Genomic DNA, 24,346 nt, shown 5'->3' on the forward strand with positions numbered 1-24,346 from the left:
TTTTAGGAGGGAAAACACTCTTTTAGACAGAAGTGCTGTCGAAGCGCCCAGGGGTGTGGACTGCACAACATGTCGAGAGTGTGAACACCGCTTGAAATCCAACAGCAGTGCTCTGCCAACAGAAGTGAGTGGAACAGTAGTGAGACTCAGCTTGCTGCTGCACAACCGTTCGGCTCCGAAGAAAAAATCTGACTGACAGATGCATGCACGCTTCCCTTTGTACCTGTATGTCGGGGGGCGGGACATGCAAATTCTGTCTGCCAATTTCTAATTGGCCTTTTCTCAAGTTCAGAGGTATGCAAGGCTCCCAAGGAAGACCCCTCGTGTCACTACATTCGACACAATGTCGAGTGCGTGACAGAAGGGGAACATTCAAGAGTATTGATTGAGTGTGCCGTTTTGCAGGTATGTTTGCTCAACATGGTGAAACAAACTCTGGCTACATCTAAGACATCAGGGGGTGCTACCACTGCTTGCGGACAAAGTGTCCATTTATTTCTATTTTTTTATTTGTATTTATTTATTTTGTTAATTGCATCATAAATTAAATACCATGGAAAAACAAATCTCAAGTCCCAAAGGCTCAAGTCCGAGTCAAGTCCAAGTAAAAATGCATCCAAGTCTGTGACAAGTCCATTGAAATGGACCTTCATTGAAATGGACTTGTGACTTGTGACTCGGACTCAAGTTCGAACTCGAGTACAACAACTCTACCAGCCCCGACCAATAGGTGGCAATATGCACAAAGATGTGAATTGCCAAAAAATGTAAGAAGAAAATGTGAAAGTGAAAGTGGAAAAGTGGATTTATAGTATAAAAAAATAAGAATTGAAAATTTCACTTTTTCCTCACCTTATATTATATTGTTTCTGAAAAAGTTTATTTAACCAGTGGAGCCTTATGGATTACTTATCCCAGATGTGTATGACTTTCTTTCTTCTGCTGAAAACAAATTAAGATTTTTAGATAAATATCACAATGCTGCTGCTTCATTAAAGGCAAGTGAACGGTGAATAAAACTTTAAAGCTCCAAAAAGCACATAATGGCAGCATAAAAGTAATCCATACCACTCCAGTGGTTAAATTCATGTCTTCAGAACCGATATGTTAGGTGTGGGTGAAAAACAGATAAATATTTAAGTCCTTTTTACTGTAAATCTCCACCATTGACCAGCCCAGACAGTAGGTAGCTGAAAGTGAACGTTTAGATTTATAGTAAAACTTAAATATTGATCTGTTTCACACCCACACCTATCATATAGCTTCAGAAGACATGGATTAAACCACTAGAGTTTTATGGATATCTTTTATGCTGCCTTTTTGTGCTTTTTTAGACCTTCTGAGTTCTGGTCACTATTGTATTGTATGGAACTACAGAGCTGCAAAGTTTTTCTAAAAATCTTTGTTTGATTTCTGCAGAAGAAAGTAAGTCTTACACATCTGGGATGGCATTAGGGTGAGTAAATGATGAGCAAGTTTTAATGTTTGTGTGATCTATCCCTTTAAGATGAGCAGACCTAACCATCTATGCTGATATACTATAGACACAGAGCACCTTTTAAAGGTTGAGTAATATATGGTTTGTTTTTAAATACAAGTGTGATGTTCACATTCATGATAATGTCCATTGAAGCAACAAAGTGACAATAAAAATCTAGAATCCTGAAAACATTTGTTTGTGGACTTGTTCTAATCAGAGTTAATATTATTTTAATATTGTTTGCATGCAGTTTTTCTATTTGCTCCAGTATGTTTTAATTATTGTGATAAAGTGAAAAATGTCACTCTATTAATTTCAGTACTTTCTCTAAATGCAAGAAATGAATCTATAAAATAATCCTTTTGTGTGTAATACTGTAATAGTCTTCATAATAGCTCTATAAATCCATTTCCTGTTTACTTTGGAGCATAAACCTCTTAAAGTGATGGCTAAGTACTCCTTCAGCAGTACTCTAAACACAGTGCTCTACTGCTCTCTCAAGGCCATTGATTGCCATTGTAGACACTTGTCTAATAATGAAGAAACTGTGTTTCAACGGATATTTAAAATATTTGCAGTGAAATGTGGCTTTACAATATTTCACTTAGGTCCCACTTTGGAGCACGGCCTGACTCATGGTCCTCTCAACTACCCCATTAATTAATTAAATGCGTTATTATTGGCCATTGACAGAATCTATTATATGTACTTTAGGGATAAGAACCAGCCAGGTTGTGGGGAGTCAGAAACTGTCAGGTAGTCAGATTTTGGCACAACACCGGCTGTCCTACAGGCGATATAGGTGGCCACCTAGGGCCCTGACATGCAAATTAGTGCATAAAGTCATTGAAACTATCATAACATTAAGTAACATCAACATATTTTATTTTGAGATTTTCTATGACTCTACACATTTGAAGTTTGAAGCATTACATTTTGCACACAATCATTGTAATCAATACACGTGGACCTCATCATTTAACATATAAAAATCACAATGAAGGAGACAATATATATCAGGTGCATTCCATTCAGAATTGATTGTCCCTAAGCCCTACTCCCTAAAAACACTTTACCATCTGCTGTGAGAGCTGTGGAGTGCTGTAAAGAGAGGGGCTAAAAAAATTAAGGTAATTTGGAACTCACTTTTAGAGTTTATTTTATTAGAAATTCTGTTTAGAATGCATGGTTTTACAGCATGGCAATAATGATTGTTATCCCTTAGAAGTGCCCCCCCGAAGGCATTATTTAGGCTGTTTGGAAAGCAGGAAGTATATGTATAAGATGAGCTCTGAATGCTGAATGACAAATAACTGAAATTTACATCAAGTACAATACCAGCAGTGTACATATAATCAACAAAATGTAAAACTATAAGCAGTACACAGTAATCTGCATAAATTATTCATTCCTCAATGCATTTCTGGGAACTCGAGTGCTGCACTTATCACAGTTTTATTCGACACAGATTGCACACCTTGCTCAATAACGATCACACCTGACTGAAATGCAGGAAATAAGTGATGAAAAATATAACTTTGTGGTTGTTTGATTCGTTGAGACTTACTTTGTTTAAAGGATGGCAGAAGGATGACAGTGCTTTTCAAAGCAACGTGCTTGTCATGTTTTTTCAAGAATAATCTGAGGAAGAAATTCAGACACTGCCGACATAAAGAAAAGAAAATATGAGCAATTAATCTACAAAATTACAAAACTATCCAAAATATATTATATATATAAGAAACTATCCAAAATACTGTATATACGATCTGCTCTGTATAGTGGTACGTGTTCATACTTTACACATATTTATATTTATTTATTTATTTTTATATATATATATTTAGGTGTTGTGGTTATAGGCCCTATATAAAATATATCATTGTAATTAAATTTTTTATTTTATTATTTTGTTTTAACTTCTGTTCACTTTTGCTCATATTCTGGACGATGTTTTTCATTGATTTTGTTGCACTAAATAAACATTTACGGTACGCATTGTGTGGGTAGTTTATAGGAAATTTCAAGCATTTTCTGTGATGTTCTGCCTCATAACATACTTTCTTTATTAAAAACTATTTTAAACAGCATTTTCTTATTTTGTATAGGCCTACTGCAGAAATACTTGCAATTTCCATGAACTTTTATTAACTGAGACAAATGTATTTGTGCTTTTAGAAAAATGTTGAAAGGTTTATAAAATGGTGATGAAATGCAGACTTTTTTTCAAATTGTACTTATTTATTCATGGCCAGTAAATGTTAACGTAACATTTCATAACATTTTTAACCTACCCGTTTCATCTTGGGGAAAAATACTCTACAGAGCTGTAGAATGTTTAAAAAAGTGTAAATAAAAAATACATATATATTTTTAATAAAAATAATTTGTTAAGGGGATTTTATTTCCCTTATTTTTAAAAACTTGAACGTTACAATTTATGTAATTACTACCGGTACTCAAAATCCTTTGCGTCATGTACCTCCAGTACATTAGGTGGCGCTACTATCCTAAATTTACATTTCAGGCACTCGCGTGACGAAGTAGGCACTCCTGTTTTGAAACCATAACAAAGAAGAATACAAATCCTGGAATATGAAATAATTTTCATATATATATATATATTTTTTTTTTTTCCTATGATTTGTTTGTGTACACTATTAAGCAAAATCTGAACTGTTGTAGGGTTATTTCTCGTTACGATTAAAGTTGGAAGATGAACTGTCGGCATCTGAGTGTATATTCATGAATCAAACGAGGCAATATTTCAGCAATTGAATCATTGGTCATTATTTGAACCAATCGATTGTAAAGATGGCAAATCCACTGCTCGAGTACGAGACGGAGATGTTTCTGAGTTTGTTTAGCACGGACGGGCTGCTGATTACAGCAGAGGGACTCGGTATTGACCGCATCCTGTTACACTTCATGAGAGTGTATTCAGAGGAGGGCAGTTTGGTGCTGTTATTGAACACAACAATTCCAGAACAGGTGGGACAGACATATATCTATCATCCAGCTATACTGCAACTAGCACAGAATAAGAGTGGAGTGGGATTGTTATCAAGCAGTTGACATATAAATTGACATATAATGTCTAGCATGTCAAGCAGTGACAGCACTGCAGTGCGATATTTTAAATGTTTTAAACAATATAAGATAAATTAAAACTTGTTTTAAATTATTGTATATTTATTATAAATGTATTAAGTAGGAGCACAAATTACGACATATAAGTTAAAGTACATGGAATACTCTTGGGTCACAATGCAGGACTATTTCAAGGAATGGAAAAATATAAAGAAAAATTCTCTCATCATTTACTCAACCTCATGCCATCCCGGATGTGTATGACTTTCTCTTTTACGCAGAAAACAAACTTTTAAAAGAATATTTCAGCTCTGTAGGTCATAAAATGCAAGTGAATTGTGACCAGAACTTTGAAGATCATAAAGTCAGCATAAAAGTAATCCATAAGACTCCAGTGGTTGAATCCATGTCCTCAGAAGTGATATAATAGATGTGAGTGAGAAACAGATAAATATTTAATTCATTTTTTACTATAAATCTTCACCTTTTCCAGGTGGCAATATGCACGAAGATTTCAAATCACCAAAAAACATAAAATGGCTGTAAAAGTGGAGATTTAGAGTAAAAAAGGACTTAAATATTGATCTGTTTCTCACCCGCACTTTTCTCATCCACTTTTATGTTGACCTTATGAACTTTTTGGAGCTTCAGCATTTTGGCCACCATTCACTTGCAGTGAATGGATCCACAGAGCTGAGATATTCTTAAAAAAAAATCTTCATTTGTGTTCTGCAGAAGAAAGAACGTCATACACATCTTTCTGGGATGGCATGAGGGTTAGAAAATGATGAGTACATTTTTGGGTGAACTATTCATTTAAGTGAACTGCAAAACAGATTAAGTTTGATTTAAAAAAGTTGATTTCCCTTATAAATGTATGAATTCTTACCTAATATCTTGAAACATTTTCATATCCATGAATCATAGTAGTGCTGATCTGGACTGCCTTTTTCTGCATTATAGTAGTTTATGAACTGTGTAAAGAGTAATGATTAAAGTTACATTGTTCAGGACTGTGCATTGACTTGTTACAGGAGTATTTTACTGAGCAGCTGCGTGCAGAAGGGGTGAGCCATCTTCCCCAGACTGTGACCAGTGATGTACAGAGTGGTGACAGGTATAATGTATATACTAAAGGAGGAGTTCTCTTTGTGACAAGCCGCATCCTGGTGGTGGACTTCCTTACAGACAGAATTCCTGCACACCTTATAACAGGTCAGAGGGAGCTTGTGAGGTTAATGAAAAATGATTGTCCATCACAATTACGTGCTTAGAAGTGTCTTTGTAATAATGAGTTGCCATTACATTGATTATAACTGCTCTTTACTTCCACAGGAATCCTTGTGTATCGTGCCCACAAGATCATTGAGTCTTGTCAGGAGGCTTTCATTTTGAGGCTTTATCGGCAAAAAAATAAGACTGGGTTCATCAAGGCCTTTACAGACAAAGCTACATCCTTCTCCTCTGGCTTCTGTCAAGTCGAGCGTGTCATGAGAAACCTGTTTGTGAAGAAGCTCTTTCTCTGGCCAAGGTATAAACAAGTGAATTGATGTGTTTTTATTTTTGTATATTTGATATTTCTTTGGGTATGTATTCCCTTTATGGTCGATTCCATGTATTGCGCATTTTAAACCTTGTTGTTGTCTGCTAGATTCCAGGCATCAGTAAACGCAACTCTGGACAGGCATAGACCTGATGTGGTGGAGCTGCATGTATCTCTGACTCCAGCAATGACAGCCATTCAGAGCTCTATTCTGGACATCATGAACGCCTGTTTGAAGGAGCTGAAGCGCTACAATCCCACACTAGAAGCAGAAGACCTCTCTCTGGAGAATGCCCTTGGCACTTCCTTTGATAAAGTTAGAAATCCTAATTTTCATTGTTCTGGGAAAAAACATTTCAATCTACTGCATTAAAATGTAAAGCCACAGAGTATTAATAATAATAATAATAATAACTAGATGGGTAAAGTTTTTCTTGGCTTGACAAAGCCTTGTCTGAAAGTTTAAACTAGTTTTAAAAGTTTGATATTTGCTGGTATACAGACATCACAGTAAGACAAACAGCTAGATAGTCAGACAGACTGTCATATAGATAGTCAGACAAACCTTCAGCCTTTTGTGGGTTTGTTTATGTTTTACATTTTTAAGTTGAAATATTATTTAACAAGCATTCCGTTAAACTGTTTGAACATTCTGCCAGTGTAAGTTTATGGGATTTAGATTTTTTGATTGTCCACTGTGTGAAAACCATAAGTTGATCAGTCTGAAGGTCTGTACCAAGTTTGGTGGATGTAGCCTGAAAGCTCTAGGAGGAGTTAGTGTTAGAAATGTAGGTCTCAATTTGTATAATAACAATATGTTGGCTTTGTCAAGCCGGCATAAAGGTGTAGTCACATTTACCTTTGCACGGCTTAGTTCCGAGGATGAAATACAGTCATTTCAGTCAATGGGAATCCATGCGATTGTGAATTTTACACAATGGAGTTCCAGTGGCGAAGAATTTCCAGAGCCCTTCTATCAAGGGGAGCCTTCAAGGTTTATACTGCATTCCCATATATATTCTATTGGTGGTACACTGGTGAGGAGGCAACAGGCCATTTTTTTAATGTATGTCTATGGCGGAGATGCTTCAGTGTGCTGAATTAATTACTTTTGTGAGGAAACAACGCATGATGAGTTTACAATGATACAATTTTAATACCAATACCAATAGTTGACTAATAGGAAGTTGCGTGGATTGGCAGTGACCTCTGTGTGGATGGTGCTTTGTACACAGCTACACTAAATATTCACAATGGACAAGGATATTATTTAAGTGGTGGCTTTCTTTTTAACTTCACTCTAATAGAGTATATAGTGCAGAATTAAAAAGAGGCTGCTTGACAACTCGTTGTTTGCTGGTTTAACATGCGCTCAACGCCTTTTTCGCCCATGGAATTTTGTCGTGCAAAGAAATTAACAATAATAATAAATCGTACATTGTTTTAAATAAATATACAATTGAATATAGTTTGAATGAATGTTGTTAATATAAAAAAAATGCATTGGTAATAGCAAGTTTGTGTCTTTTGATGACAGTCAATGTTTGTAAGTTGTTGATGATGTATTTTCTGTATATAGACAATCCGACATTACCTTGACCCATTGTGGCATCAGCTTGGATCCAGGACCAAATCTCTAGTTCATGACCTGAAGATTTTAAGAACCCTTCTTCTCTACCTCACTCAGTATGACTGTGTCACCTTCCTCAATCTGCTGGAGTCTTTGAGAACCAGCCAGAAAAGCTTTGGTAGTAATTCAGGTACAGTCAACTGACCTAATGTTCTTTTTAAACTTTTTAAATTGGGAGACGATTAGAGTCACCCAACTCTCTTTTTCTGTTCTCAAACAGGCTGGTTGTTCCTGGACTCAAGTACATCGATGTTTGTGAATGCTCGCAGCCGTGTGTATCACATTCAAGAGTCAAAGAAGAAATTGAAAATGGGAAAGGTTGATCAAAAGCAAAGTGCTATAGGTATGATACATTTCATTTCATGTGTTTCTTCCAAACGGTACATGAAATGTCATTTTAAACTTTATGACTGCAATTTTCTAAATCCTTAAACAATTAATTTCCACTTTTAAAACTGTATGTGGATTATCCATAACAAAATTTTATTTCCATTTGTGTCTATATTAGCCACTCTAAAAAGAGAACTTGTGCTTGAAAAAAATCCAAAATGGGAAGCTCTAACCGAGGTGCTACAGGAGATTGAGAAAGAGAATAGCAGCTCTGAGCATGAACCAGGTAAAATCATTTAAAGAGATTTCATCCAAAAATGATTATCATCTAGCTATGAAATTTTCATTTAGGGGTAAACTATACCTTTAGCATAATAAGATTTTCATAGCATGCATTAATGAATGTTCATGAATTGAATTTGTATATTGTACACCAGGCCGTGTGTTGATATGTGCCAGTGATGACAGAACCTGTGCTCAGCTGAAGGAATATATCCATAAAGGCGCAGACCACCTACTAAATCGTCTTTACTCACGCACAATTGGAAAAGATGACACCCAGACTGATCTACTGAAGACTGCGAAAGGCTGGCCCAGGAAGTGCGCTGGTAAGATTAGCAAAGGGAAGAATCTGCAGCCAAAAAGAGCCAAAGCCAACTCAAAGAAACCCACAAAGATCGAGAAACAAAAGAGAGCCTCTCAGATGGAAAGACAGAAGGAAGGAGCTGAGAATGACCTGATTATGAACAGTGAAGATGAAGGAGGTCTGGCTGAAGTGGTGGTGGAGGAAGAAGATGAGGAAGAAGAGATTCTTCTCGATCTGTCTTCAGATGATTACTATGGTATTCTGAAGGAGCCACTGACTGTTATTCACCCACTGAATGGATGCAGTGACCCCTACAGTTTGACACGGGTGTTGCACGAGTTTGACCCCATGTTTGTTGTTTTGTATGATGCTGAACTCAGTTTTGTCCGGCAACTGGAAATATATAAAGGCAGCAGGCCAGGAAAACCTCTCCGGTGTGTATAGCATGGAGAAAAAATTGTTTATAAGACACAATTACTAATATTCACAACTTATATCTGTTTTTCTTTGTTAGTGTGTATTTTCTTATATATGGAGGCTCAACAGAAGAGCAGAGGTATCTTACAGTCTTGAGCAAAGAAAAAAGAGCATTTGAGCACCTCATAAGGTTAGTAGCTTTTCCACACTTTTAAAGGGATAGTTCACACAAAAATTAAAATTCTCTCATTTACTCACTGTCATGATATCCCAGGTGTGTATGACTTTCTTTCTCCACTAGAACACATTTGAAGAAAAACAGAAAAATATCTCAGCTCAGTAGGTCCTTAAAATCCAATTGGATGGTGATCAGACTTTAGAAGCAGCAAAAATCATAGACAGCATAAATGCCATCCACATGACTCCAGCAGTTAAATTAATGTCTTCTAAAGTGACACTATTGCTTTTGGTGGAAAAATTATCAGTATTTAAATACTTTTTTACTATAAACCATTTCTTGCGGTAAGCTCATGTGTTGCTCACCAAGATGGGGCCTCGAGAGCACACTGCTGAAGCTCTGAAATGGCCGCCGGTCCATCTTCTGCCACTGGTGACCGGGAAAGCTCAGATCGTGGCACAACAGCTTCCAGTCGCCAACCTCCTGGACTACTCTGTGCTGAAGAAGTCCATCCAGCAACAGGTCGGCCTCAGCCCAGAAAAACACTGCCAGCATTTCCGCTCCTTAATGCTGAGCGAGGACGGCCACCCTTTGCCTTTGCCAAGCAGCTCCGTGACATCTGCCGGCAGTTGGTGCTGGCAACGGAGGACCGCACCGCTGAGGATGTCGTCAACCTGGTTATGCTGGAGCAGTTTGTCTCCCGGATCACGAAGGGGACGCCGAGTGGTCCAGTGCCACCGACCGGTGTCTCCTCCCCTGTACTCTCTCCCTCGTTCCAGCCTGTTCCATTTCACTGGAAATGGGGAAATATTCCCCCAAGAACAGCTCCCGAGCCATGGGGGTTCTCTCATTCCACAAACCCCATCTCTCCTCTCTCTTCATCCCAGGTGAAGGATTCCACTGCCACGAGTGTGGGCGGGAGGCTTGGGCCGGTCTGCTGGAGTTGCGGGGGTCATGTTTCGAGAGCAGTTCACGGTAATAGAGGTGGGGGCCTTGATCCGGATCCCCCGACACCCCACAGACAGCCCCCGAGCAAGCAGAGATGTATCAAATTCCTGTGAGAATTAAAGGGAGTTTGTAATCAAACCTCCATTCATCAATGCTTGGTTCAAAACGGGTCATTGGAGGCAAATAATCAGGTGAAGGTGAGGCGTTTGCACAGGGATATTAATAATTATCCTATAGTGACCGTCATGGTAATATTCCAGGGACAAAAGAGTTGAATTGGTGGTTAGTCCTCGCCTAATTTTGGGAACTAATTGGCCGGCTTTTCGATAATTTTTGAAGGAGTTGTGTGTGGATGGGTTCTGTGAGAAAGTAAATCATGTAGGATGTGCAAAGTGCTGGCTGGGGTGGTGTGGCCTGGATCGTCTGCAGCTACTCCACGTCAGGCTAACGCTGGGGAAGGGGAGGTGTCATCCTCGCCTGCCCTTAGGGAATTCCCAGTAAGGTATTTCCAGTTAGAGCAGTCCAATGGCACCAAAAGCCATCATATCACTTTAGAAAACATGAATTTAAGCACTGAAGTCATATGGATGACGTTTATGCTGACTGCCTGTGATTTTTGGAGCTCCAAAAGTCTGATCACCATCCACTTGCATTTTAAGGACCTACTGAGCTGAGATATTTTTCTTCAAATGTGTTCTGCTGAAGAAAAAAAGGCACACACACCTGGAATATCATGAGGATGAGTGAATAATTATTGGGTGAACTTACCCTTTAAGAGGAAATGGGGGATCATTGGCTTTAATCTTTTGGTGATGCTGTTCTGTTTGAAAGCCATTTTTCCTGTTTACTATAGGGAAAAGGCCAGTATGGTTGTGCCAGAAGAGAGAGAAGGTAGAGAGGATACCAACATAGATCTTGCCCGCAGTCAGGAGCCCGCCAGTACCGACACCCGCAAAGCAGGTAACTCTCCCCTAAACCACCTGACATTTTTCAGGGTTCCCACGGTCATGGAAATTCTTGAAATAACAGGGAATTTTAAAACTGTTTTTCAGGCCTGGAAAAGTTATGGAAATTAATATAATCATGGGAAATGACTAGTGATTCTCAGCTCTACAATATTTAATTGGCTTTGCAAGTGCAATCTTTATTAAATATATATTTTAAAATCTTTATCCAATAATCATAAACAACTTGGAAAAGTAATGTTAAGGCAATGTAAAACATGGTAATTTATTGGTCAAAAGGTGTAGGAACCCATATATTTTTACTAGTGATCAACTGATATGGGTTTTTTAATTGCCAATATCCAGAGAGCAGAGTGGCCGATAAAATGCCGATATGTCACACAATTTAATATAGTAAATACAAAAATATTCAATTGCAAAAAATTATAAACTCTTATTTAGCACAATTTCACACAAAACTATAACTTTGTAAAAATATATTGTATTTTAAATAGTAGTTAGCAGTTTCTTCTGATTTTTGTTTAGTTATCAAATGTTAATAATTAATTTGCCTATGAAGAAATTGTTAATATATTAGGAGGGAGGAAATAACAGTACACACAGTAGTCCAGCAACCATGGATGACATGTGCGCATTAACAATCACATTTTCTCAAAAAATACAGAATCAAACCAATTGTACATACAGTGCATAGTGAATAATACATTTATTATAGCGCACGTGAAGCGTTTTTACTTTTAAGTTGCACTCATGCCCTCCTGACAGTTTAAACAGTCCGGATCGCCTGCTTGGATTGTCATAGACTGACCGTCATGATTTGTGAATCAGAGGACCTTTTGATCCTGATCCTGAAGTTTTGATTCTGACTGATAGAATATGCGCTTCAGAGGAAGATATTAGATGAGCGGTTGATTGGAAGAAAACATTGGATTTTCGTGAGGTTCGTGAAAGACATCTTTTAAACTACATATCTGAATAAATGCAGATGGTATATAATAGAAGTTTATTGATATTTGCCTTTTATTATTAGAAAAGAATGTTTAAATTGACAGGGAACTGCTGAGGAGAGGCTGATAGAATACGTGCTTTAGTAGCAGATAAATGAATGCACTACAGGATGCTGGATCTGCTCAAGTTGTGTGTATTGTATCAGTTTAAATGAGATTTCTTCATATTTGCAGACGCTATATAATAGAAGTTTTATTGATATTTGCCTTTTATCATCAGAAAAGTTACAGGGAACTGTTGAGGAGAGACTGTTAGAATACGTGCTTCAGAGGAATATTTATGAGCGTTCCACAGGACGCTGGATCTGCTGAAGTTGTGTGAGGTTGGTTTATCTGTTTAAACGAGATATGCGCATATTTGCAGATGGTATATGATATTTGTTTTATTGAAATTTGCCTTTTAATCATTAGACAAGAAGTTACAGGGAACTGTTTAGGAGAGAGATGGAGAATGAAACAGACGAGCACTTTAACATCATGAGCTCAAACTCGTCTGTCGTGGCTCTGATATGCAGACCGTTTAAATAAGACTGTGCTGCACAACAGTCTATTATTGTAGTAATACGATGGCATGTAACAACAAAATGAACTGTGACTTGTCATTTACATACAGTATCTCAGTTCCTTCAAATGCAAGCAGGCGATTCTCAGCGCCCTCATGAAATAAATTGGCCAAACGGGAAAATGTATTAGCCATAATTCAAAAGTTCTGAATATCAGCCTCAGTGATATATCGGTTGACCACTAATTTGTTCAGTTTTTTGTTTTTTGTGTTTGAGTTCACTATGTCTAATGCATTGAAAAATTAGAGTGCATTTTTTAAAGTCTTTTGCATAAAAGTGTAAAGTTGTTCTTCACTTAGGTGGTCGCAAAGATGATAAACAGTCTCATCGGATCATAGTTGACATGAGGGAGTTCCGCAGTGAGCTCCCATCCCTCCTGCATCGACGGGGTCTGGACATTGAACCTGTGACTCTTGAGGTCGGCGACTACATACTGACATCTGAGATCTGTGTAGAGCGCAAAAGTGTCAGTGACCTCATTGGTTCCCTGCAGAGTGGCCGTCTGTACACACAGTGCCTTGCTATGACTCGATTCTATCGCCACCCTGTGCTTCTCATTGAGTTTGACCCAGCAAAGCCTTTCTCCCTGGTGGCCCGCAGTGACTTCCGTCAGGAGATCTCCGCCAGTGACGTCACATCCAAACTGACACTCCTTACCCTCCATTTTCCCCGGCTGAGGCTGCTCTGGTGCCCATCTCCCCATGTAACTGCAGAGCTGTTTCAGGAGCTCAAACACGGCCGACCAGAGCCAGATGCTTCTGAAGCTCAGGCCGTTACGGTGGAGTCTGAGACTGTGACGGAGTCGGCAGACCTTTACAACCCCGGGCCTTACGACTTTTTGCTTCGTATGCCTGGAGTCAATGTGAAGAACTTCAAGAGCCTCATAAAACATGCTTCCTGTCTGGCCGATCTTGTGACATGTAGCCAAGAAAAGCTAAGTGAGATATTGGGTAGCTCCAGTAATGCTAGGCAACTGTATGAATTCCTTCACAATTCCATGGATGTAGTGCCTATTCAGAAGAACAAGTAGGTATTGAAAAAAAGTATTTGTGTGATAATCTCAGGTTTATGTCAGTTTTGGTCATTGTGCATTGTCAAAGGAGGCATTGAAATTTATTTATTATGAAACTTTTGTATAATATGGAATTAATGATTGTTATTGTATTTCTGAATATTTAAATGCTTTGTAAAAGAAAATGTTATCAAACTTTCGAATTGCTTTAATTTTGTAATGCCTTGGTACATTGCATTTAAGGGTTAAGGTATAGTTGTGTATTGTAAACACCTATTGTAGATAACTAGACATTTAAATTTAAATGCAATTGTTTGCTTATAAAAGTTTGATGTCTCGTGTTGTCTTTGGCTAGAGGCATACTTCCACATTTTACATTTTCTTTGAAAGATATTTTTAAAAAAATGATCATCATTAAATAACTGTGTCTGTATCTGTGTTCAATAAAATATCATGTTGCTTAAATTCAATTATAATAAAAGCATTCTGTGGTGAAACATAATGCAGGTTTTAGAGCTGTGGAACCCTCATTGTCCACAGTCTTTTTCTGTTATATTGAAAGGTTAAGCTTTTAAGTGTAGAGGACAATGTATGTTTTAAGATCAATGGGGAAAAAAGTGGGATTGCAGTAATGGGATTAATTAAGCAGAGTAAAATGAACACAAATGAATTATCTTGCAGGAACACCCCCACCCCCACCTATACCAGGCTAATTGCTTTGTTGGTCTTAGCTGGTTTAAGTTGGTCAAACGTGTCTCCCAGCCTGACCAGCTAAAAAGTGTCCAAGACCCATCTAAAACCAGATAAATGTCCAGTTAACTGGGTGACTAGCGGAGACCAATCAATCTGGTTTAAAGGAATAGTTCACCCCAAAATGAAAATTCTTTCATCATTTACTCACCCTCATGCCATCCTAGTGCTTTTTGAGCTTCTAAGTTCTGGCCACCAGTAAATTGCTTTGAATGGACCATCAGAACTGAGATATTCTTCTAAAAATCTTCATTTGTGTTCACCAGAAGAAAGTCCTACACATCTGGGATGGCATGATGATGAGTAAATGATGAGAACTGGTCCTTTAAACTTTTTTTTTAAACAGGGGGGACCGTGGGTACCTACAATTCTTCAAATGTTGAATAAGCAGTATGATATCTATGGTTCACCTGCATCTTTTTAAAGAATTCATATAACACATTTTTAATCATTTAAGAAGTCATCTTAGAAGTTTGTTAAGGCCTCCTATTGGGCCTTTGGCTGAGAACACCAGGGAATAGCACGGATTACTTGTAGTCTCTTTTAACAAAAATACATGTCCCTTGATACACCGATCAGCCACAACATTAAAACCACCTGCCTAATATTGTGTAGTTACTCCTCATGGTGCCTACTGCTATTCTGAGATGTATTCTTCTCCACAATTGTACAGAGCGGTTATCTGAGTTACTGTAGTCTTTGTCAGTATTAACTTGTCTGGTCATTCTCCATTGACCACTCTCATCAACAAGGTGTTTGAGAGATGTCAACAGAGAGTGGCCAGACTGGTTCGAACTGACAAAGACTACAGTAACGCATATCAACCACTCTGTACAATTGTGGAGAAGAATACATCTCAGAATAGCAGTTGGTGCTGTTTTGGCGGAATGAGGGGGGCCTACACAATATTAGGCAGATGGTTTTGGCTGAACGGTGCATATCAGACAGAACAATAGCTCCCTCTGTTGGCGACTTGCCTCTCACGCCACCGGGTTCAGAAGAGCAGACAGCATCAGCCATCTTCCTCCAAAAAAAAAAAAAGAAGAAAAAAGAAAAACTTCAGTCCCAAAGAAAAACACAATCAGTCCCTCTGTACATGGGTGGCCACATCAAGGACAGTTATGGAGCATTAAACCAAGGTGTTGAGCAAATGCAAGCAAGACACAGTCATAGGGAGTACGGTAAGAACTGACACTGAATGACAATAATTTTGTTTAAATTTTTATTTTTTTGCGCAGCGTTGGAGTTCTCGTGCTAGCCTGTTGGCTGACATGTTAATTGAGCCATTGACAAACACGGAGCATGCCTGCCGTATACACCCTATACGTTGACGCTACAAATCAAAACATTTATATGCTTTTGAATCGGCGTGTCGAGCTTTAAATCACGTGTTTATCGAAATACAAACCACTTTCAGTAGATTTAGTTGGTTACTAGCATGCTAACTCATAATTTTCTGTAAACATTGAGCTGTGTTGTGTATGTAGACATTCATATGCCGTTTCACAGGTTTAATGTAACAGCGACGCTTGGATACATGTTAAGCCCTTCAATGTCAGCATAGTGTAGCAGGCCAAGAAGGAAGGGCTGTGAGATTATCTTTTGACCGAAAGGTTAAATACACTGCACGTTTTTGCATCCTGTTTGTGTCTTGTTGACTCTCGCTGAAACTGAAACTCAAGGGTAAACAAGCTAATAGATTAGACCTCAGATCAGACAGCTCATGAATCATACACAGGTGAAACTTTATATAGGAAGCAATGTGATGATTACACAACTGACATCTCCCCTTCCTGTCATCATGGATGATATATGCACAAATTCAAATTCTACTGTAAGGGTATGCAAGATGTATGCTCTGTAATGAGCTTTTGGGTTTTAATTAATGATTAAGCATTCACTAGCAACCAGGGAGAGGACAGAAAATCTAATTATAATTTTTAGTTGCCTTTTTAATTACTTTATAAATTGTTCTTGAAAATGTCAACACACACACACACACACACACACACACACACACACACACACACACAACAACTTGAAAAAGATGCTGTCTAGAATCTGATTAGTGTGGTAATCAATTTAGGATGTGTTTACTTCATGTTACCCAAGATATTGACTATAATGGCTTAATTTTAAGAGCTTACACAGTTTTGGATCAATCTAACCTTGTGGTATAGAAGAAAATGGATATAACTGTATGTATTCTGTCTTAATTGTTCAAAAGAAGAAAATACATTATCAATATATAAGTCCCAATTTTCACTATCCCATTCTCTTTCCAGGACTTAGCTGACTGCCAGGGTGGGAATGCACGATTATGGGAGATCAGGGTGAGTGAGCTAACCTGAGGAACCTTGAAGACTTTACTAATCTGCTGCCAAATCTGATAATAATTTTCAACCACAGGGTTATGCTTTATAAAAATAATTTTTATTCTGAGCTGTTAGTGAGAACTGAGGCGGTAGGGCTATGATACAATATCTTTACACAAGATGACATTTTTGTTCCCCCAGATGAAATTCTTCTATAACAGATATTAAATAATTCCACTCTACCCCCATCGAATGCTTTATAAGCTTCCATGGCCAAAATGCTGTTCTACTTTGAGAAGATTGTTTATTGTAAACAATATTTAAAAGCTGACACTTCTTAAAGAATAAAAATCTGCCTGGAATAAAGCTGGTTTGATCTTCATGTATGATAGAGTGTATACATTTATTCAGCCTATTTGCCAGTATATTGGTGAATATTTTCAGGTAACTGCCGAGGAGGGTATTTGGCCTATAGGAGGATGGGTTGGTGCTACCTCTGTCTTTCTTAAATATAAGTGCAATGTTTGCAGTGTAGAGTGAATCTGACCGCTTCCCTTTTACAAATGATCCATTAAACATCCTTAGTAGAACAGTAGCAATTTGAGCAGAGAAAGCTTTATAAAACTCAATACCAAAACTATCCAGGCCTGCCGCTTTTCCATTAGGAAAACTCTGGATGGCTGTGAGGATCTCATTATATCTACATTCAGACTTTCTCATTCAGCTGTAGGTGTCCCAATGAGTGAAGAAATGTCAGCTGAAGTCAGAAGTTTACCTGGGTTTGATTCCCTCTTTTGCCCAAGTTTGTCCCATCCATTTAATGCTGCTTACAGGTTTAGGGAGTAATTAAATGCATGTAACTGGATTATGTATTTAAATACAAAATATAAGTAACTGTATTCCAACACAGTTACAATTGAAATGATTGGTATTTAGAATAGTTACATTCAAAAAGTATTTTGATTACTGAAGAGATTACATTTTGCATTTGCATATTATTGTCATTTGTTTCATTTAAAGGAGACCTATTATTCCCCTTTTTACAAGCTGTAATATGAGTCTCAGGTGTCCCCAGAATGTGTCTTAAGTTTCAGCTCAAAATACCCCATGGATCATTTATTATACAATGTTATAAATGCCTCTTTTTGGGTGGAATCAAAAACACGCTGATTTTGTGTCTCTCTTTAAATGCAAATGAGCTTCTGCTCCCCGCCCCCTTTCCAGAAGAGGGCTGTACCTTTACTGCTCGTGCTTCGGTTACTACAGCAACAACAAATCAGAACCAATATGACTGACAGCGTAAATACTGGAGACATTATACTTCTCACTGTATCTGCACCAGTGCAGAAAAAAATGGCGGACTGTGTGTAGATCACTCGGGAGGATCTATGATAATATGGTGGAGTCCGTCATGAGTTATGGGTGAGGCCTAATGTTACGTCACTTTAGAGCAGAAATTAAAAGCGCTCATTTTGACACACTGTTTTTGATTAATAGAAATATAAGAAAGAGGAGTGGGTGGACTTTTAACATTGTAGGGTGGTTGTGTACACACTGCCGACTCACATTTATGTACAAACACCATGTAAAAGTAAAGTTTGCATAATAGGTCCCCTTTAATATTTAGTCCTTTCAGATGGAAAACATTTATACATTTAAAGCAGATAGAGACGTAAGTTTGGAGCACAAGAAATAGAAATAAACCTTGTGTAAATTGTCAGCTTTATGCCAAGTTAAAATGCTATTTCTAGCCATTTGACATGCACATGTTATCAGGCATAATCATATTTTTTTATCAAGAAAATTCACATTGGATCATAATTTTTTTATAATAAGAGTTTTTATATTAGAGCAAAAATCGTATACTTGATAATCATTTTTATATTGTTTTCCTGTAGAAATGTCTTAAAATTATTTTAATCTTGTTTTAGAAACAACACTGCATAAGATATTTACAGTAGGTTTTTCAGAGAATGTATTTTTAACATGTGTATTTTGTCTTACTGAACTGGCAGAATTTTTATAGTCAAAAAAAGTTAAAAAATCTACCAGTGCTGAAGAAGTAACCCAAAGTATTTGGAATACATTACTGACTTTGAGTAATCTAACGGAATATTTTACAAATGACATTTTACAGCATGTATTCTGTAATCTGTAGTGGAATACATTTCAGAAGTAACCCTCCTAACCCTGGCTACTTATAATAATAATAATAATAAGGTCGGGATTTTAGAGAAATGTTTGAGCTGGGTAAATAGTGTATTAAAAATGTTTTTTTTGTCATAAGCAGTGACGGATTATGACTTGCAAAGGACCTGGGGCCAATTATCTTCAAAGTTTAGGGTTAGGGGTTGATGTAGGATGTCTGTGGGACTCTAAATTAAAACAATAAACATGCTGTCATGATGCCCCTATACTGTATGTTAGTATTTAATTAGGGGTGCATATAGCATCTCACACTATTCGCACTTGGTGCAAACAAGATGCTTGTGGTTGCTATTTAAACAGTGCAATAGCCTCTCTGCCATTAAATTAAATTACTTTATTTTCCACTACACTATTTGATAAACCATTACAATATACACTCACCTAAAGGATTATTAGGAACACCATACTAATACTGTGTTTGACCCCCTTTCGCCTTCAGAACTGCCTTAATTCTACAAGGTGCTGAAAGCATTCTTTAGAAATGTTGGCCCATATTGATAGGATAGCATCTTGCAGTTGATGGAGATTTGTGGGATGCACATCCAGGGCACGAGCTCCTGTTCCACCACATCCCAAAGATGCTCTATTGGGTTGAGATCTGGTGACTGTGGGGGCCATTTTAGTACAGTGAACTCATTGTCATGTTCAAGAAACCAATTTGAAATGATTCAAGCTTTGTGACATTAGTGCATTATCCTGCTGGAAGTAGCCATCAGAGGATGGGTACATGATGGCCATAAAGGGATGGACATGGTCAGAAACAATGCTCAGGTAGGCCGTGGCATATAAACGATGCCCAATTGGCACTAAGGGGCCTAAAGTGTGTCAAGAAAACATCCCCCCACACCATTACACCACCACCAGCAGCCTGCACAGTGGTAACAAGGCATGATGGATCCATGTTCTCATTCTGTTTACGCCAAATTCTGACTCAACCATCTTAATGTCTCAACAGAAATCGAGACTCATCAGACCAGGCAACATTTTTCCAGTCTTCAACTGTCCAATTTTGGTGAGCTCTTGCAAATTGTAGCCTCTTTTTCCTATTTGTAGTGGAGATGAGTGGTACCCGGTGGGGTCTTCTGCTGTTGTAGCCCATCCGCCTCAAGGTTGTGCGTGTTGTGGCTTCACAAATGCTTTGCTGCATACCTCGGTTGTAACGAGTGGTTATTTCAGGCAAAGTTGCTCTTCTATCAGCTTGAATCAGTTGGCCCATTCTCCTCTGACCTCTAGCATCAACAAGGCATTTTCGCCCACAGGACTGCCGCATACACAAACATGGATGTTTTTCCCTTTTCACACCATTCTTTGTAAACTCTAGAAATGGTTGTGTGTGAAAATCCCAGTAACTGAGCAGATTGTGAAATACTCAGACCGGCCCGTCTGGCACCAACAAACATGCCATGCTCAAAATTGCTTAAATCACCTTTCTTTCCCATTCTGACATTCAGTTTGGAGTTCAGGAGATTGTCTTGACCAGGACCACACCCCTAAATGCATTGAAGCAACTGCCATGTGATTGGTTGATTAGATAATTGCATTAATGAGAAATTGAACAGGTGTTCCTAATAATCCTTTAGGTGAGTGTATATTTTTTTATTAAATTAGGAAAATAGTTATACACAAACAATATTAATTAGCCTATGACTTCCCGTATAAACATCACATTATGACTTTGAGAATAAAATAATTTTTAAAAAGTTATTTATGTTTGAATTGTTTTGGGTGTCTTGAGACATGTTTAGTAAGTTCTGTTCTCTGGTTTGTGTGCAGCTGTGTTATGTTCTGTTGTCGCTATCGCTTTAATGGACCTGTTATTTGATAAACAGAACACGTTTTTGCATGAACGGCACTGACGTGCGGTCTGGGTAGGCAAACTAGGCACTGCCTACCCTGCCAAAATTCAAAAATAAAATGTTTATTAAATAATAAACTTGTATTTGTATTTTTACTTTTTATTCTTGTGATTTATATATGCAATATGTGTGTTATTCCAATTGTTTAGACGTTATGATGACAAATGTAGCAGTTATGCATAATCAGCTAAAAACAAATGGTAGAATAAGCAGTGCTTTTACGGTCCATTCATTGCAGACGACACGCGGAAAACCCATGTTGCATGCGCTCGATCCTGTATTCTTAACATGTACGCAAAAGCACAACTGTACTGTGCCTTTTGACGTAAATATGTTATGCCCGTAATCATCTCCGTTACGTATCAGACATGGACCAATTAAAATCGAGATATTCCTGGACATTTGCGTAGCTAACGTCATTACACCACAGCTAGCGTACATGCCTAAACCCGCCAAATTCAAAATCAAAATGACAGCACTGGCTGTAATCACGGAATTAAGAATTTTTCCAAGCTCGATTTTAATTCCAAATATGAGTTAATTGCAAGAGGGAGGTCTACGCCAGCCTTAGATTGACTAGTACAGCAAAAGGGCACAAAACATTATCCGATCATTTCAAACTGATTGGTATGTAAGAAAAGATTGGCTATGTGGCTGTGCTAACAATCAGCGGCTGTACTGCTATCCCTGCCTGCTTTTTTCAACCAGTCGGACTGTTTGGACTTCAGCGGGATTTTGTGATTTGAACAACCTGCCCGCAGCTTTAACCAAGCATGAAAAGTCGTCAGCTCACATCCAGTGTCAAATTACACTGAAAACCTTTGGAAAATCTCGGATCGACCTGCACTTGACGAGCAAAGGAAGCTGTATATAACCTACCACAATGAAAAGGTAAAGGATTGTTGTATTGTATCTTCTGTTATAAAGATGAAGATTGCACATAAAAAAATAAGCACATAATGTTGTAAAAAATAAACAACTTATGTTCTGTTATATGTTCTGTGTTTTGACTACTGAATTTTGTATAATAATATCTAATGAAGATATATTAACAAAATCGTATATATTATATATAAAATACATACATTTCTTGATATGCCGCGTTCACTGTGTGTGTGTGTGTGTGTGTGTGTGTGTGTGTGTGTCTGTGATAGAGAGAGAGAGAGAGAGAGAGTACACGATATACATCCTGATTTTTTTTATTTATTTTTTTTATTGACAAATAATTCATCCTGATTTTTACATTTATTGATATGCCGCGCTTGTGCGTAACGTTCACTGTTATTACGTATTATTAGCTTAAACAATAAATCAGGTAATCTGGCTTTCATAACTCATTGCCTAGCCTCTTTAAGACATCACCGCACGTCACTGATGAACGGCCCATGACGGGGCCTGCGTGAATTGTTTCTCTCGTGGAGTCTCATGAACACGCACAGCAGAGCAACTGTCGGTCGACAGTTTCACTAAATAATCCATTAGATTTTGGTTTGTTTCTTACCAAACCTCATTGTATGCATTGCTTTCATAATAATCATGAGTCTCATGGAATAATTTAGAGTTCTGAGTTATCAATTTTGCATTCTTTTGAAGCTTAAAAAATGTGGCCACCATAAACTGCCTAGGTATATTGCTGTTCAGTATAGAGCGCAACAGTCCGGTTCCGGAAGTAAAATAGATGCTCAATACTTTGGTTCGCTCTTAGCATGAATATAGAACAGCACTGGAGGAGCATTTCTGACTGTCAAAAAGCCAGAGGGTTTTAAAGATAGACCTAAAGGTTCATGACTGAAATAAGTTACTCTTGTATTATAAAATTCTAAAAGTCAATAATAAAAATGAATCGTTATAATTGTTATTTGTTTACAAATTACAAAAATAACTGTTAATGAAAAGTGGACTGATATCTTACAACTAAAGTGAACAAAAAAAAGTTTAGAGTCCTTTAAAGGTGCACTCAGGAAGTTTTTGTTTATGATGTCTTATACTTACCTTGACACATAGTGGCATGGATGAAGCATAATTCAAACACAATAGTTTTCAGTTTATGATGCCATTGTAGAAATTCACTATTCACAGTCATCCATGATTAATCCATGAGCTAAAGTGTCCAAACAACAGGGTGGTTACTGAGATGAAGTGAGTAGTATTCAGCTGTTCATGTGATCCCACCATGGCAGCCCCCATGAGGGGACCCTTTCCATGTAGAAGAAAACAACTTTTATAACATTACTGATATGACTGGAGTCTTCATCTCATGTTAATTATCATAATTAAATATGTGTGTTTTCTTTAAAAAATAGTGTTAAGAAAACTGGCTTCTTTTCTACTGAAGTCTTTAACTAGAACTACAGTTAATTTTGCTGCTGCATTATCCAGTAGACTAGTTAACAATAAAGATTGTATTAATAGTCTGTATATTTACATTGAAATAATTTGTAGTTAGAGGATTGTTTCTTTACATAAAAAAAGAGTACCCCCATTTAGTTTCACGCAGTGAAGTATAGATATTCTAAACCCATTCTGAATAAAACAACACTGGTATCGGATCAGTATCGGCCGATACTGAGATTTCAAGTATCGGAATCGGAAGAGAAAAAGTATCAGTGCATCCTTAAGTCAGACAGTACCCGGGTATCAAATTGAGTCTGTTTTCAGTTCTACCGTTATGGCAAAAATACTGGTATCATGGCATCGTTTTTTTTGTATTATTATTTTAGTACCTACTTGGCACCAAAGCACTGGTACTTTTTGTATTGTGATAGATTGTGATAAGCAATCACAATCTATCACTAGCATAAACAATGTACTTGAGTTTATTTGTGTGGGAGACTGTCGTATCCCAGCAACTGTGACTATCAAGGACTAATAGGATGTACATGTACTGTGTACGTAAAATGTTGGCACACTACCCTGCAAAACAAAACTGATTGTGTATTGTTTTGGCTATCAAACAAGAGACCATGCAGCATACAGAGTGTAAGAAATGCAAAAAATAACCATTTAAGAGGACAAGAAGATGGCATATATTTGACAGTCTACCTCTATGAGTATCATAAATGTTTAATTCAATTGCCATGTGTCAGGAGGACAAAGGGTTTTGGAATGCAGAATGATCCTTCGGAATAGATGGTTGTGGTTTGTGCTGATGTGGTGTATTCTAGCATTTTGCAGTACAGTGTTGAGCACTGTGATTGTTTTTATTGGTTTCACATCCAATGCCTAAACCACCATGATGATGCAAATTTTATGTAACTAGCAAACACAAAGCCTATTCATTTAAAGTCTGTGGAGATGCTCTTTTTGATTGTTTGTTTACATTTTAATAGATGTACGGTGAAACAGTAGAATCTGTGTATGGTGTAGATTCTACACATGCTAAGTGTTTTTGGTTGTTTCATATGGTAAAAGTGATATTACAGACACTACCACATCCTTGAGCTGTTATATCATTCTCATAAGCTCTAT

At 37.6% G+C, this 24,346-nt stretch overlaps 2 protein-coding genes across 4 annotated transcripts in view; both read left to right on the plus strand.

Moving 5' to 3' along the window:
• The first annotated feature begins 4,053 nt into the window (after window positions 1–4,053).
• Window positions 4,054–14,203, plus strand: ercc4 (excision repair cross-complementation group 4). The gene is made up of 11 exons (XM_052112804.1): window positions 4,054–4,471; window positions 5,605–5,785; window positions 5,906–6,101; window positions 6,222–6,429; window positions 7,693–7,873; window positions 7,964–8,086; window positions 8,252–8,359; window positions 8,511–9,093; window positions 9,174–9,266; window positions 11,056–11,162; window positions 13,037–14,203. The coding sequence occupies exons 1-11, from the start codon at window positions 4,295–4,297 to the stop codon at window positions 13,765–13,767; spliced, it is 2,688 nt and encodes an 895-aa protein (XP_051968764.1). The 5' UTR covers window positions 4,054–4,294; the 3' UTR covers window positions 13,768–14,203.
• Window positions 14,204–15,561: 1,358 nt separating this feature from the next.
• The window catches only part of LOC127633398 (myocardin-related transcription factor B-like), a 33,690-nt gene continuing 24,905 nt past the window's right edge, over window positions 15,562–24,346 (plus strand). For all 3 annotated transcript variants that reach the window (XM_052112463.1, XM_052112465.1, XM_052112464.1), the window contains exons 1-2: window positions 15,562–15,680; window positions 16,785–16,832. The gene's annotated coding sequence lies outside the window, so the exon portion shown is untranslated. The remainder of the gene's footprint in view (window positions 15,681–16,784; window positions 16,833–24,346) is intronic.

The sequence above is a fragment of the Xyrauchen texanus genome, chromosome 40, assembly GCF_025860055.1.
Source record: "Xyrauchen texanus isolate HMW12.3.18 chromosome 40, RBS_HiC_50CHRs, whole genome shotgun sequence".
In the NCBI taxonomy this organism is placed as follows: Eukaryota; Metazoa; Chordata; class Actinopteri; order Cypriniformes; family Catostomidae; genus Xyrauchen; species Xyrauchen texanus.